The 16,486-nt window shown below is 39.2% G+C and overlaps 1 protein-coding gene across 1 annotated transcript in view; it reads right to left on the reverse strand.

The window, feature by feature from the left end:
* CCDC148 (coiled-coil domain containing 148) overlaps positions 1–16,486 on the reverse strand; it is a 310,928-nt gene that overhangs the window by 203,763 nt on the left and 90,679 nt on the right. The window contains exons 4-8 of the mRNA XM_024122369.2: positions 11,645–11,748; positions 5,923–6,005; positions 5,551–5,702; positions 1,157–1,252; positions 900–1,081 (exon numbers count right to left, since the gene is read on the reverse strand). Of these exons, the coding sequence (XP_023978137.1) occupies positions 900–1,081; positions 1,157–1,252; positions 5,551–5,702; positions 5,923–6,005; positions 11,645–11,748 (617 nt within the window). The remainder of the gene's footprint in view (positions 1–899; positions 1,082–1,156; positions 1,253–5,550; positions 5,703–5,922; positions 6,006–11,644; positions 11,749–16,486) is intronic.

Raw genomic sequence — 16,486 nt, forward strand, 5'->3', positions numbered from 1 at the left:
CATATATACACTACCAAATGTAGGGTGGATAGCTAGTGGGAAGCAGCCGCACCGCACAGGGGGATCAGCTCCGTGCTTTGTGACCACCTAGAGGGGTGGGATAGGGAGGGTGGGAGGGAGGGAGACGCAAGAGGGAAGAGATATGGGAACATATGTATATGTATAACTGATTCACTTTGTTGTAAAGCAGAAACTAACACACCATTGTAAAGCAGTTATACTCCAATAAAGATGTTAAAAAAAAATAGATAAGCAACAAGGATTTACAGTACAGCACAGAGAACTATATTCAATATCTTGTAACAACCTATTATGGAAAATAATCTGAAAAAATATGTATATATATAACTGAGTTACTTTGCTGTATACCTGAAAAGAACACAATATTGTAAATCAACATTTTTTTAACTTCAATTAAAAAAAAGTGCATTTTCTAAAAAAAGATTTATAAAACATACTTTGTGTTCACTATAGGGCAAAATCACAGTAGATTACAAGTAACATAATTCCATGGGTATATTTTCCATTGTAGTCAATTTTTAGTACTGATTTGTAAATTTCCATTGAAGAAGAGCTTCACATCTTGAAATAAAAATTCATAGTTATCAAAAATTCATGTTTGAAAACTATTTCTTACCTGTGTAGTAAAGAGATAAATAAGAGGGATATTTTCATCAAGTTTCAACCTTATAAAAATCTTTAAAACCATTATTTCAAGGAAATTACTTTGGAGAAAAAAAAAACCTCTCTATTCAACAAATAGTAAATCTAAACATTTATTGATAGTCTGTATTACAATCACAAAGTATCTATGAAAACAGTAAACAGGAAGTATAGTGACCCCTAAAAAAGTAAAAATTTGGTGGCAAAAATCTAGATAATTCAAGTAGTTTTATTACCTGTATATATCTTCTAACTGCATATCAAAATCTTGAAGTTTCTTTTGATATTTCTCTGTAAAGTTACAGAATTCATTAAGGATTGAAAACTTCAAGTCAGGGTACGGACATTCCAAAGTTTCTAATTCCACGGGCATTTCACTAAGCAGGTTACTTCTTTCTTCTGAAGAATGATCAAGTGTCTGAAAAAAAATTGTATGATTATTTTATTTAATGTAAACGACAAATTGATAAATTACTACCTATATCGCACTTACTTTCAAACTCCAGTCTGAAAGATAATTTTCTATTTTCTGTTGCTCTAGCCTAAGTCTTTCATAGGCGGCTTTCAATTGTTTCTTCACAAAGTCAACCTATAGGACATTTAGAACAAGTGGTATGCAAATTATTGATTTATCCAATATTTATATTTAAAGTCACAGGAATTTTTCTGAAAAGCCATTAAATGATGACAAATTAGACAAGGGAAAGTCCCTTTGAGGACCCATGGAAGAGGGTTCAAGAGATTCCATAGCCAAGCAGTGCCCATCAGACAATGGAGCCTTAAAGGAGCTTCTAGACACATAACCCAAAAATGGGCTCAGTCATAGCCACTCTGCACTCACATTTGGATTTTGTTTGTGATAAAGCAGAAAGCTTTCCAGATTGCCTCTACTTTAATCACCCCCTCCTTTCCTTGCATCCTTGCCTCTAATCCCCAGTTGGGCATGGATTTTTAATGTTTATTTTTAATTATTATTTATGAAAGCAATATGACAATACTACAGAATAACTGAAAAATAAAGTAAGAAAAATCACCTAAAAGCCTACATCTAGGGCAACTAAGATAATGGAACTTATGCTCTAGTCAAGGAAGATAGTCTTAAACTCATAAAAAGTAAGTAAGAAAATATCAGGAGGAGGTAAGTGAGGTAAAAACTGGCTGAGGTAATAGGGAGTGACTGGGTCTTCTCTCATGCAGGTGGTCAGGACAGGCCTCTCTGAGGAGAGGACATTTAAGCTAAGACCTAAAAGACAGAAAGGGCCATGAGTAGGACAGAAGAAACAGCCAGTGCAAAGGCCTCGAGACAGGAAGGGGTCTGGCTTATGTGAGGAATAGGAAGAAGGCCAGCGTCGGTGGGACAAGGTCTAGTAGGAAAGAGGGTGTCACTTAGGAGGTGAGACTAAAGGAGGCGGATAGGGAGACGTACAGGGAGTGTTACCGTGTGCTCCACGTACAGCGAGGCCAAACAATACCAAAATGTCAGAGTTTGGTGCAAAGAAAGGTTTATTGCAGGGCCATGCCAGGAGACGGGTGGCTCGAGCCTTAAAAAAACCCAAACTCCCCGAAAGCTTTCAGCAAACCCGTGTTACAGGAAAGGTGCAAGAGGGGCGTGGTTAGTTGTTGCAAACTTCTTGGTGTCAGATCCTTTGTTCTTGAGGTCAGGTCATGGTCAGGCCATGATGTCCCTGTAAACCTCCACCAAAACAAAATGGTATTCTCTACAAGAAAGGGCAAGGTCCCAAGGCTCAACCTTGGCCTTCCGAGGTCCAGGCCCAGGCTAAGAGGAGAGGGTCCCTGTGCGGCCAGTTACCAGACCCAGGAACGTTGGTCCAGCACCCAGTCGGGGTCCTCCAGCCAGTGCCCAGGCCCGGCTGAGGAGGCAGATCTCAGCGGGCAGTGCCCTCAGGGCCGGGTCCCCATACCCTGCCCAACCAACATCACTGAGGGAGCAAGACGCCCAGGACCCAGCCGGCCCTCAGATCGCCCAAACGGGGCCGGGACCCACGGACTGCGACCACGGAGACTGCTGCCGCCATTAGGTCTCGGAGGTGGGAATGGAGGAGAGGTTTGCGGCTGCTTCAAGGCCTGGGCCCGGCCAGGGGGCGGCCGTGGCAGGGCCTCGAGCTCCGCAGACGACAGCTGTCCCGGGGCGCCCCCCAGCTCACCGCTGGCCCAAGGCCAATGGGCCAGGAGGGTCCGGAGGAGAAGGCTGCGACCACCTCTCACCACACTCTCTGCCGTGAGGACCACCGTAAAGCTGACTGGTGTCGGAGCGGGACCTCCAACCGCAGCGCTAAGGGTCACTCGCTCGTGGTCACGTGCTAACGGTTTTGCGCTAACGATCTCTCGATAACAAGTCAGTGCTAAGGGCTTCGCACCCGCCCCGCCCCTATCGCAGGAGGAATTGTGGGCCGGTAGGAGCCCTGAAGGGATTTACCAGGGGGGTTACTTGATCCTCTCCCCTATGATAGGATTTCAGAATACCCTGGAAGGAGGGGCAAGAATGAAAGCGGGTAGGCCAGTTACGAGGTCACCGAAACATTCTAGGTGAGAAATTAGCGTGTTTGGACAGATTCAGGGATATGTTTAAGATACCGAGTAGATAGAATTTGCTATACCTTCTATTTATATACATAAGAGTACATGTTTCTTATCTCCAACTCTTCCAATTGGGATAAAAATAAAATATTACATTATTAAAAGTAAAGGAAATATACTGACCTCTTCCAGTACTTTCACAGAATTAGATTCACTGTGCGAGTATGAATGCTGTGAAATGTGATGCTGTCTGTATTTTAGATCTGTTCTCAATTGCTTAAGAGGATTTATTACATTTTTAAGATATGTGCACCATTGTTCTGATAACTCTTGTTCTATGGTGAAACAAAATTAAATCAAAGCAACACATTATTATTTTAAGTTTCTTCAAGAACAGGTCATTAGATGCAGATTATTTTTGGATTCCTTTAGAAAAAAGCAAACAGCAATATTAAAAGAACATGAAGTGTGTGGCCCACTTTCATCTTCAAAACAAAGCTCCCCTTTAAATGTGGAACCAAAAAAAAAAAAAGAAAAAAAAAAAAAAATTGCCTCTAATCCCCAGTTGGGCATGGATTTTTAATGTTTATTTTTAATTATTATTTATGAAAGCAATATGACAATACTACAGAATAACTGAAAAATAAAGTAAGAAAAATCACCTAAAAGCCTACATCTAGGGCAACTAAGATAATGGAACTTATGCTCTAGTCAAGGAAGATAGTCTTAAACTCATAAAAAGTAAGTAAGAAAATATCAGGAGGAGGTAAGTGAGGTAAAAACTGGCTGAGGTAATAGGGAGTGACTGGGTCTTCTCTCATGCAGGTGGTCAGGACAGGCCTCTCTGAGGAGAGGACATTTAAGCTAAGACCTAAAAGACAGAAAGGGCCATGAGTAGGACAGAAGAAACAGCCAGTGCAAAGGCCTCGAGACAGGAAGGGGTCTGGCTTATGTGAGGAATAGGAAGAAGGCCAGCGTCGGTGGGACAAGGTCTAGTAGGAAAGAGGGTGTCACTTAGGAGGTGAGACTAAAGGAGGCGGATAGGGAGACGTACAGGGAGTGTTACCGTGTGCTCCACGTACAGCGAGGCCAAACAATACCAAAATGTCAGAGTTTGGCGCAAAGAAAGGTTTATTGCAGGGCCATGCCAGGAGACGGGTGGCTCGAGCCTTAAAAAAACCCAAACTCCCCGAAAGCTTTCAGCAAACCCGTGTTACAGGAAAGGTGCAAGAGGGGCGTGGTTAGTTGTTGCAAACTTCTTGGTGTCAGATCCTTTGTTCTTGAGGTCAGGTCATGGTCAGGCCATGATGTCCCTGTAAACCTCCACCAAAACAAAATGGTATTCTCTACAAGAAAGGGCAAGGTCCCAAGGCTCAACCTTGGCCTTCCGAGGTCCAGGCCCAGGCTAAGAGGAGAGGGTCCCTGTGCGGCCAGTTACCAGACCCAGGAACGTTGGTCCAGCACCCAGTCGGGGTCCTCCAGCCAGTGCCCAGGCCCGGCTGAGGAGGCAGATCTCAGCGGGCAGTGCCCTCAGGGCCGGGTCCCCATACCCTGCCCAACCAACATCACTGAGGGAGCAAGACGCCCAGGACCCAGCCGGCCCTCAGATCGCCCAAACGGGGCCGGCACCCCCGGACTGCAACCACGGAGACTGCTGCCGCCATTAGGTCTCGGAGGTGGGAATGGAGGAGAGGTTTGCGGCTGCTTCAAGGCCTGGGCCCGGCCAGGGGGCGGCCGTGGCAGGGCCTCGAGCTCCGCAGACGACAGCTGTCCCGGGGCGCCCCCCAGCTCACCGCTGGCCCAAGGCCAATGGGCCAGGAGGGTCCGGAGGAGAAGGCTGCGACCACCTCTCACCACACTCTCTGCCGTGAGGACCACCGTAAAGCTGACTGGTGTCGGAGCGGGACCTCCAACCGCAGCGCTAAGGGGCACTCGCTCGTGGTCACGTGCTAACGGTTTTGTGCTAACGATCTCTCGATAACAAGTCAGTGCTAACGGCTTCGCACCCGCCCCGCCCCTATCGCAGGAGGAATTGTGGGCCGGTAGGAGCCCTGAAGGGATTTACCAGGGGGGTTACTTGATCCTCTCCCCTATGATAGGATTTCAGAATACCCTGGAAGGAGGGGCAAGAATGAAAGCGGGTAGGCCAGTTACGAGGTCACCGAAACATTCTAGGTGAGAAATTAGCGTGTTTGGACAGATTCAGGGATATGTTTAAGATACCGAGTAGATAGAATTTGCTATACCTTCTATTTATATACATAAGAGTACATGTTTCTTATCTCCAACTCTTCCAATTGGGATAAAAATAAAATATTACATTATTAAAAGTAAAGGAAATATACTGACCTCTTCCAGTACTTTCACAGAATTAGATTCACTGTGCGAGTATGAATGCTGTGAAATGTGATGCTGTCTGTATTTTAGATCTGTTCTCAATTGCTTAAGAGGATTTATTACATTTTTAAGATATGTGCACCATTGTTCTGATAACTCTTGTTCTATGGTGAAACAAAATTAAATCAAAGCAACACATTATTATTTTAAGTTTCTTCAAGAACAGGTCATTAGATGCAGATTATTTTTGGATTCCTTTAGAAAAAAGCAAACAGCAATATTAAAAGAACATGAAGTGTGTGGCCCACTTTCATCTTCAAAACAAAGCTCCCCTTTAAATGTGGAACCAAAAAAAAAAAAAGAAAAAAAAAAAAAAAAACCTACCGAAATTCATAAGGTCAGAAAGACATTCATTTCCAATGTTCTCTTCATTGAGTAAGGATTTTATTTCAGATTCCATTTTACATCTGAAATAGACATTACCTCAATCAATTCTTTTACAATCATAAACATATATATAGGTTTAAAAAATAACAGTAGAAACACTCAATCTAATGTGGTTTTATTCACCTGTTCACGAATTCAGACCACATACTAAATTCCTAACATGCATTAGGTACTTGCCAGGACACTGAGATAGACAGAAGCGTAGGTGAATACTCCAGGAGAAGTAACAGCGTGAGCAAGGCAAGGACGGGGTACATCCTGGCACTATTTCGGGTGGAGAGAGCTCCGGGCACTGGGAAGCTGCTGAGGGATATTAAGCTGACCATGCCAGCTCAGATCTGTGTTTTGGAAGGATTTCCAAGGCAGCAAAATGGAGGATGGGCTAGAAGGAGGGTGAACAATAAAAGTGGAAGATGAAGAGGAGGGGATCAGGCAAACCTGGAACAACAAGGAGGTTATTTTAAAAGTTCAGAGATGAGGAGGTCCTGACCTAGGGAAATGTGAGTAAAAGTATATATTTTTATACACCAAAAACATAATAAATCTCAATAATCTTTTACTATATTATTTAAATATAGTCATTTTAGAGTAAAACTATAAGCAGCTCTAAATGGACATCTAAAAATATTGCAGTCTATTCCTTATTTATGGCAGGTTTAATAAAATCATAAAAAGAGTTTTGATTTATTATGACTGTTAAGATACAATATTTTAAATGGTATAAAATAAGAAAATAGCAACAATTACAACACTAATACGATGATTATTTTTATTTTTGCATATAAGTTTCTAACCCTTGTCTACATGCATGAATATTTTAACTAGTTGTAATTATGGCATATTTACCATTTTATATTCGGGTTTGTTTTTTTTTTTTTTACTTACTTTAAGATATTTCTAAATAATTTTCATAATTATCATTTATTTTAGTGGCTGCATAGTATTTTATATTACATATGTGCCATCATCTTCTAAGCCAATTCACAAATGTGGGACAGCGTTTTGTTTATATATATAAAGGAGGGGTCCTATTGTAGATGACACTTACTGTCTATTTTTCTAGCATGTGGTCTTAGTCAAAGGTATTTTTTTTTAATTTTATATATTTTATTTTTGGCTGCATTGGGTCTTCGTTGCTGTACGCGGGCTTTCTCTAGTTGTGGCGAGTGGGGGCTACTCTTCGTTGCGGTACACGGGCTTCTCATTGTGGTGGCTTCTCTTGTTGCGGAGTAGGGGGTCTAGGAGCACGGGCTTCAGTAGTTGTGGCATGCGAGCTCAGTAGTTGTGGCTCTCGGGCTGTAGAGCGCAGGCTCAGTAGTTGGGGCACACGAGCTTAGTTGCTTCGTGGCATGTGGGATCTTCCTGGAGCAGGGCTCAAACCCGTGTCCCCTGCATTGGCAGGCGGATTCTCAACCACTGCACCACCAGGGAAGTCCCAGTCAAAGGTATTTTTAAGATTACATTTGAAAGTGTTATATGGAGAATAAGTGCATAATAGTGGAGTAAACCCACAAGTTATTTCATAATGGATTTTGTAAAACAAAAATATAGCACTTTAAACCATTTAGCTCAGCCCTCTTATATTTTCAGCATCTAGAATGCCATAGCAGAACATAAAAACCAACAGAAGTGGCTTTGTTCATACAGGAGATCAACCTGCTACTGTGCATATAATAATTCTAGTAAGCTCCATCCTGGCTTTGTAGATTAACAACCCTGAACCATCAGACAAGACCAGCCTATTTCTCTAATTGTCCTAATTGCCTAACAAAATCCAGGAGCAAGTACTACAAGACTGTGGGACTAGCTTGTGAATGCAGGCTAACGTTCCCAAATTGTGTCCTGTAAAACAGAAACATCAATAAGATGCTAGGAAAAACTGGGAAATGGTGAACTAAACAAATCAGACAAGTTACCATAGTGCAGGATTTCTCAGAAACTTGATTATGCTAAAGTGCATTGAGGTTCTCCAAAAAGGGGAAGAAATATGAAGTATTTTCCTAATTTTTAGGATGATGAAATTCATTATTCTCCATGGAGTATCTTGAAGAATATTTCTGTTTTGTAGAATATGAGTTAGGAAATATAGATAAAAACTGCGATGCACTCAAGAGCATTAAAATGGTAACTCTGGGGAGGAAAACCCTGCCTGTTCACCACTGACATGTAGACTCAGTCCCAGGAATTCACCAAGTCGGAACTCTGCAGCACAGACAACTGTCTCCACATCTGAATAGGGGACAAATGTAAGGCAACATTCCATATCCAGATCTGCCAACTTAAGTACCTCCTAGTGTTACTTGGCCTGTCCTCTGGTACCACTGAATCTGATGATACTACAAAAATTCTCCTGAGATTTTGTGTGACTGTTTGCCTAGAGGATATATTAATCTACTTCGCAGAAATGCCCAGTTGCAATGCAACCACCTGCCTAGTAAGGACATTTTTGAACTCTCAGGACTCTACTTTCATACAGGTCCTCATCCTCCCAGGATGCTGCCAAAGTTCTAGGTGTAGTACAATCAGTCTCCTCAGAACATCAAAAATTACCCAGAGCTTCCTAGGATTTCTAGGGTACACTTAGTTACCAATTTTGGCAGAACAAGGAAAACATGGGGCACTGGAGACGTAGAATCAAAAGCCATTTATGCAAACAATAAGCAAAGGGGCATGGATTGTGAAAGGCAGAGTAAGAGAGGATGTTAAAGTTCCTTAGTGGAACTAACAGCCAGGAGATCAGCAGAAAATTAGGGCACCAGAGCAGGCTGAAGGCCAGAGCTCTATCCCTCCAATAAGGAAGCAACTCAGCAGTTCAGACAGCTTGGTACCTCAGACTAGCTATTTGATCTGCTTCTCTCTCTTTTCAGAGTCTGTCCCAAGCTGTGTACCACAGAGGGCAGAGAGGGAAATCTCACAACTGCTGGCTAAGGAATGAACTCAGAGTGAATTCTCAGATGGCCTGAGCCACACAGTTATGAATACTGGCCTCAATTTCATCTTTAAAGACACTTTTCCAGAATATATCATGGAGCAACAATATTTAATTGTTGTTGGTAAAGCTCCATGATATATTCTGTATAAAGGTGATACTTTTAAAATAATGCTTTAAAACTAAAATTGTAAGAGACCACATATAATTCTAACAGAAACTACAGTAAAAGTAGTAAGGCTTACAAATAAATCCCTCAAACTTTATTAGTCAAAGTTCTGATTAAAATAATAATTGCAATTCTTTACCACATGGCCAATATAAATAACTTCCTCTTTAATTTCAAAATCAGTCACTCTGGGGCTTCCCTGGTGGCGCAGTGGTTGAGAGTCTGCCTGCCGATGCAGGGGACACGGGTTCATGCCCCGGTCCGGGAAGATCCCACATGCCGCGGAGCGGATAGTCCCCTTAGCCATGGCTGGTGAGCCGAGAGGCCACAACAGTGAGAGGCCAGCGAACCAAAAAAAGAAAAAAAAAAAATCAGTCACTCTGAAACAAGGAAGAAAGTGTTCCTGGCAAGGTGTATCAAGGTCTTCAAGGGGTATAGTTTGTAAAGCACAGTAAAGAGTAAATATAATTTTATAAATTTAAATATTAAATTCTATAAATTTAAATATAAAATGTAATTTTATATTTTGAAATTTTAATTGTCTAGTTTTCTTACGACAGATTTTAAAGAATTAAGGTTTGGCAAATCTTTTTTTTTTTTTCTAGTAAGCCTAGACCATTTAGATCTCAGGTGATGTGAATGGAACCCTGTGGAAAAAAGAAAAAGCTGCTCAGCTCCAAGGTCAGAGAGCACAGGAGTTAAAGGCAAGTGATTCAATACCACCTCCACAAAAACTAGCTGGTTTACCTTATGCAAATAATTTTAATCCTCTGAACCTCAAGGCTCTCATCTGTAAAATGAGGATAACAATGATACCTACTCCGTAGGGTCACTGTAAGGATTAAATGAAACAAAGCATGTAAAGTACTTAACATACAACAGCATACACTAAGTTACCCAGCAAAAGTCATATGTCATTGGAGGCCCTGAGCTGCTGGGGACCTGAAATTCGCAGATGGGAGTCTCTTATGGTGATGCATAAGAATATTTTACTTTCCATCTTTTATTAAAAGGGAATGTAGATTTTAAAGATTGAGAGACACTGATAGAATTTAAACTCCTGATTTTCTGGTGGTCCCTAAATTCTTGAACTTTTGAGCCATTTCTCGAACTTTCCTCCTATCACTAATAGTTTTTAATTTCACTGAATACACATTGTAATTAGCCTACATTCTAGAATAACACAGAAAGTTATCTTGGAATTCTTCTTTTTTGTCCAATTTTCAACACTTACAAGTTTCAAGACATAACGTTATTACTTGAATATTCCTCACTTCCATCACCTTTGTGTCATTCCAGGTCAGCCAAAAGAATTACTTTCCATAATGAAATCTATGTGCCTCCTTTATCTCACTCAAGAACAAGGTATATACACAGTAAGAAGGGTGTGGAACAGCCAAGATAAAAAACTTTCTCCAGCATCCTTACATTTGAGCCTGCATCAGTGAGCACAATAATTAAAACTTCCTAATGGCTTTTGTTTTTATCATATTTCAATTAAGCAAATCTGAAAAAAAAAATTCCAATGGGCTCAAAAGTTCTCTCCGTAAAAGGTGACATTATGAGGGATAAAATGGGCCTGATTTGTTTCTATAGTGGAAGTATGAATGACAAAGTCTATATAATTTTGTTTTTCTCTGTTTTAAGTTATGTATTGATGTAAAACTATTTCCAATCATGAGCCTTTTATGTCACATTTAGGAATTACTTGCCAGAATAGGAAACTCTTATCAATATGAAAAGCACCCATGTCAAAAGTGAAGTTAATGGTATTTGGAAATTTAGCTTAGAATGAGACCACAAATTATCTATTTTTATATAAAATATATGCTTACAAGCATATATTTTAAAAAGCATACTTTATAAATACCACCATCATTAAAACTAATATATATGCCTTAAAAGGAGGGGAAACACATCTGCCTTCACTTTCTGGTTGACCTTTGAAAAAAAATTTATTTCTCAAATATTACATTTAAGATCAAGTATAAAATCATTATTTTGTTTTAATTCATCTTGAAATGACTGTTGGAAATAATAGTAAAAGTCAAAAATCCAAACTGAACAAGTTAGTCATGATGCTATTACATTTAGAAATCACTCAACTTGAATCCCTTAGTTCATTCATTTACTGAAAGCATTTAATCTGTCTCTTTCTTTGTATCCTACGTAAAGATGAATATGATGGGATGCTTGTCCTTGAGAAGTTTATCACTTCATAAGAAGACAAATATGTAAACAAAACATTATAGTCCAAAGTATCAAGTATAATATAAATAAATACATGTATGAATGGGAGTGCAGAAGGGTAAGTGATTAGCAGACATAAAAGATTATCTTTCTTTTTTTCTAAGGAAAGGAAAAGCCATATTAATATATTCACTGGATTCCAAATTAAACTGAGGAAATGAAAGGATTTTAATTTAACTCACATTCAACTGTAACTTTAAATTTTGATTATAATAGTTTAATTAATATAGAAATTTACAGAACATCTACCTAGGTAAATGTATCTCAGTAATTCCTGCATGTTCTTAATTGAGATTTCCCTCAGTTCTTACCTGACTTCATTTAGCCTTTGGTGTTCTTGCCACCACACTTGCTTGTGTTGCTTTATTAGTGTCTGCTCTTTAGATATCTTTGAAGTCTGCACTGCTTTTCTGATCTAGATTTAAAGGAACAAAAGAGGAGCAATTTCCATGTCTTTTAAGTGTTTTCCACAATAAAAATGTTTAATCTGTAATTTCTAAGTTAAATACTTATTCTTTTTCAATCCTATTCGTGCATTTTCTAACATTAGCACCTTTCTAAAGAAAGGTGAAGTAATTCTATTTTCCATACATACAATAAATAACACCTTAATTCATCTAGCCCCAGAAAATCTGCAAGAGTATTCCATATATTATCTTGCCTTTTTACACATCTTCCCTGCCAGGTATCATAGGCATCATTATTCCCATGTTACAGATGAGGACAGTGAAGTTCAGAGAGGTTAAAAGACTTGGTCAAGACCATCAAACTCATAAACATCAGAATCACTTTGAACCTCAGTGTTCAGATTGGTTTTATGTGATCCTTCAGCACTGGATGGGAAAAGGTCATTGGATAAGTTATTAGGAGGCCTGGCTTTATTTAGTCTCAGCTTCAGTATCTACTAGAAATGTGACCTTGAACTGTATATACAATTTTCATCTTTCAACTCCATGACTTTGTAAATAAAATTTTAAATTAAAACTTAAATTTTAAATTTCAGGCAAATCTTTATTTGAAGGTACTAAACAAGGAAACTGAAAAATCAGGTAGCATTGAAACCCAAATTTTCAACTAAATTTAAATTTTTCCCTAATTTTATGACTTAAGAAAATGCTTTTGGGTTTCTGTTGATAAGATATGTCAGGCCTGGGTCTGTTTACCTTAAGATCCATTCTTGGCCATCTTCCTCGTCTGCTCCACATCAGAGAGCAGCCTGCGTTTCTCAGACACCCCTAGCAACTGACTTCCAGCTGGGTTCAGCCAAAGGGAGACATTGGTAGTGGGAGATTGGAGGGAGGGAGGGAAGAAGGGAGAAGCCAAAGGATTACTCACTTCTCCTGCCTTCTTTCTCCCAGAGGGGTCTCCACAAGCATCTGCATCTTCTCCATTGCTCCAACATTTCTTGACATTTCTACTATTGTTCTAACTATCTCTGGGTAACCTCAGCCTATGGGATGTACTACAACCTTGATTTTTCTAAATGTCCCTCCAACCTAGGCAAGGCAATGACTCACTTCTGTTCTAATCCCTGTGTTGGTTCACAGTCCTCTGGCTTCTCAGCTCTATCACCTGTGTAACCATTTCCTGCATTAAAGACCCCTCTATTCTAAATCCTTAAGTGGTTAAACTCTGACTGACATGTACATGCTGAACTTGTGTATTTCATATTAATACTTTTAAACATCTATAAAAGTGTTAATCTGAAATCAGAAACTTGATGAAATATGCATATTTTATATTTTCCCTGTTACTAGAATACTTAGTACCCTGAAAGGCTTAACAGATCAATACTGAAGATATAAAAACTTCAGAAGAGAAGTTCTAAAAAGACTCTATAATGCATGCTATTTCTAGCTGTCTTTCACTGATTACTGTAACCTTTAGTTTATCTTTCCACTGTTCTGGTTACTGATTCAAAATTAGGGGTACAAGAAAACAAAATAACCCAAACATTACTTAAAAAAACACAAAGTCAAAGTCAAATCTTTTCTTAAGAGCACTACAATTATGAAATTTAGGAGAAAAGTACATTTAAATCAGAACAGGAGGGACATCCCTGGTGGTGCAGTGGTTAAGAATCCGCCTGCCATTGCAGGGGGCACTGGTTCGATCCCTGGTCCGGGAAGATCCCACATGCCGTGGAGCAACTAAGCCCCTGCACCCCAACTCCTGTGGCTTGTGCTCTAGAGCCCGCAAGCCACAACTACTGAGCCCACGTGACACAACTACTGAAGCCCATGTGCCTAGAGTCCATGCTCTGCAACAAGAGAAGCCACCACAGTGAGAAGCACGCGCACTGCAAAGAAGAGTAGCCCAGGCTCGCCACAACTAGAGAAAGCCCGCACACAGCAATGAAGACCCAATGAAGCCAAAAGTAAATAAATAAAATAAATAAATAAATAAATAAGTCAGAACAGGACATTGCAGGAAAACATACAGCCATCTCTCTATTTCACAGAAAAAATAAAAGTACATATGTAATGTTTCTAAAATCAGACACTTGTGTTTGCTTGAAGAATGCCTAAAACTCATTCCAACTATTTACCATCTATAGTCTCTGAAGATTGTTGCAGCAGGCACAACTTTTAAAATTACATTTCTTTGACATATTTGGTCCATACTGTACAAAAAAATTAAAACACATTGGTGAAAGATGTAGATACATTTCTATAATTTAAAAGAAAAATCAATGCTACTGCCTTTGGGCCCAGGGAAAGACCAACTAAGTAGACTATAAAAGTGAAAATAAAGCTACAGTTTTTCACTAGACACTTCCAATATTTTGCAGAACATCCTGAGTTTTTTGTAAATTCACTCATTGACTCTACTTCTATCTTTGGCCAAAATTTTTTTAAAAAATAAAGGTTTTAAACAAACAAGAATATTTAAAATTGTATCTTTTTCAATAGAGTAATTTCTAGGTGATTCCAATTCATTTTGCTGAGCAATAAGCCATTTGAAAGCAATATTTTAGGTGGATGATGATTTATGCAGAATGCTGATGAATTAAAAATTACAAAAGTAATACATTCGAAAGTAGTTTATTGTGATGAGCCAAGATAATAAAACCCTAAATAGGTACCCTGAAATACCGTGAAAGCCCTTTGGGCCAGATGATCCATTTTTAGATATATACAACAGTAGTTAGTGGACAATTTAAGTGTTGGTTACATGTACCTATGTCAAAATTCATTGATATGCACACTTTAGATTTGTGTACTTCACTATATGTGAGTTATAACTCAATACAGAATTGAAGAAATAAAAATTTTTTTAAAACTATACTAAGATGCAATTCCTCATCTATCAGGTTGGCAAAAACTCAAATATTTAACAAAACACTGTGTGAGGCTACGGGAAAACATGTTCTCTCTCTTACATTGCTAGTGGGAATACAAAATGATGCAAACCCCGGAGAAGGGAATTTGGAGTTTCATATGGATTTATCCTTTGACCTAGCAATCTTACCTATAGAAATCTATCTGAAAACTGTATTGGCCAAAGTATAAAAAGATAGGTGAACAAAGCTATTCACTGCAGCACTATTTATAATAGAAAAAGACAAGCGCAGAGATTCTGTCAATAAGTGTTCTTACCAAAATAAATTGGACTTGAATCTGATCAAGTCTCCAGATATGACTACCAATTACTGGAAATACAAGAGATAGGAAAATATGTTTAATGACACCACCAGGATGTAATCAGCAAAATCCAGACTGTAAGAAACTATAAAGGATAAACACTACAATTTCTTCAAAAAATAAATTATAAGAATACAAGAGGATGGGGCTTCCCTGGTGGCACAGTGGTTAAGAATCCGCCTGCCAATACAGGGGACATGGGTTCGAGCCCTGGTCCGGGAAGATCCCACATGGTGCGGAGCAACTAAGTCCCTGCACCACAACTACTGAGCCTGCGCTCTAGAGGCTCCGAACCAGAACTACTGAAGCCCGCGTGCCTAGAGCGCGTGCTCTGCAACAAGAGAAGCCACTGCAATGAGAAGCCCGTGCACCGCAACAAAGAGTAGCCCCTGCTCACCACAGCTAGAGAAAGTCCGCGCACAGCAACGAAGACTCAACGCAGCCAAAAATACATAAATAAAATAAAATAAATTTATATTAAAAAGAGGATGGAGGAGGAAACCTAAAAAAATAGAAATCAATTGTAATATATGGATATTATTTAGATACTAATTTGAATAAACTTTAAGAAAAAAATTTGGAGACAATCAGGGAAATTTAACACTGATTATTTGAAATTATTAAGAAATCATGAACATTTTAATAGTAATGGTATTGTAGGGTTTGGGGTTTTATAGCCCTAATCTTTTAGAGATACATGCTGAAATATTTATGGTGAATATTATGATGTCTGAGATTTCAAAATAATCTGGTGCAGAGGGAAGTCGTAGGTGGGAGTACAGAGGAAATAACGGCCAAGAGTTATTCATAGTTGAAGCTGGATAATGTTATGTGGAGATTAATGATACCATTCACTCTAATTTTGCATATTCTTGCAATTTTCCATAATACAGTGTTTTAAAAAAAGAATTAGTAGATGGATTACTTGAGTTGGACAAGAAATATTCATTCTTGCTAAGCAAAGAAATTCAAATAAAAATAATTGTAAAGATCTCTCTGGGAATGAACAGTTAACATATAATGTACCAAAAATTGGTCTCAATTTTCAGCCCACATCTACTATTTGGCTTCAGGTTCAGTCTCAGCCTTTGAAAGACTAGATTACTCAATGTGCACATCAGTTTCTCATCTGGCATCCCAGAATTTGTGCATGATCAATAACACAGCAATTATATAGGTCACTATCACATCTAATCAGTATAACAATACCAGCAAAACGAATCAGGCAAGACTTCCTAATTTATTGTTAATTAAAAATACTTACTGTTAATTTCTTTTCAAATATAGCTAAGCATTCTAGATGTAACTTGAAGCAAAAATTTTCTTACGTGCTTTTTAAAAAATTAATTAATTTATTTATTTTTGGCCGCGTTGTGTCTTCGTTGCTGCGCATGGGCTTTCTCTAGTTGCAGCAAGCGGAGGCTACTCTTCGTTGCAGTGCACGGGCATCTCATTGCGGTGGCTTCTCTAGTTGTGGAGCACGGGCTCTAGGCGCGTGGCCTTCAGTAG

The sequence above is a fragment of the Physeter macrocephalus genome, chromosome 2, assembly GCF_002837175.3.
Source record: "Physeter macrocephalus isolate SW-GA chromosome 2, ASM283717v5, whole genome shotgun sequence".
In the NCBI taxonomy this organism is placed as follows: Eukaryota; Metazoa; Chordata; class Mammalia; order Artiodactyla; family Physeteridae; genus Physeter; species Physeter macrocephalus.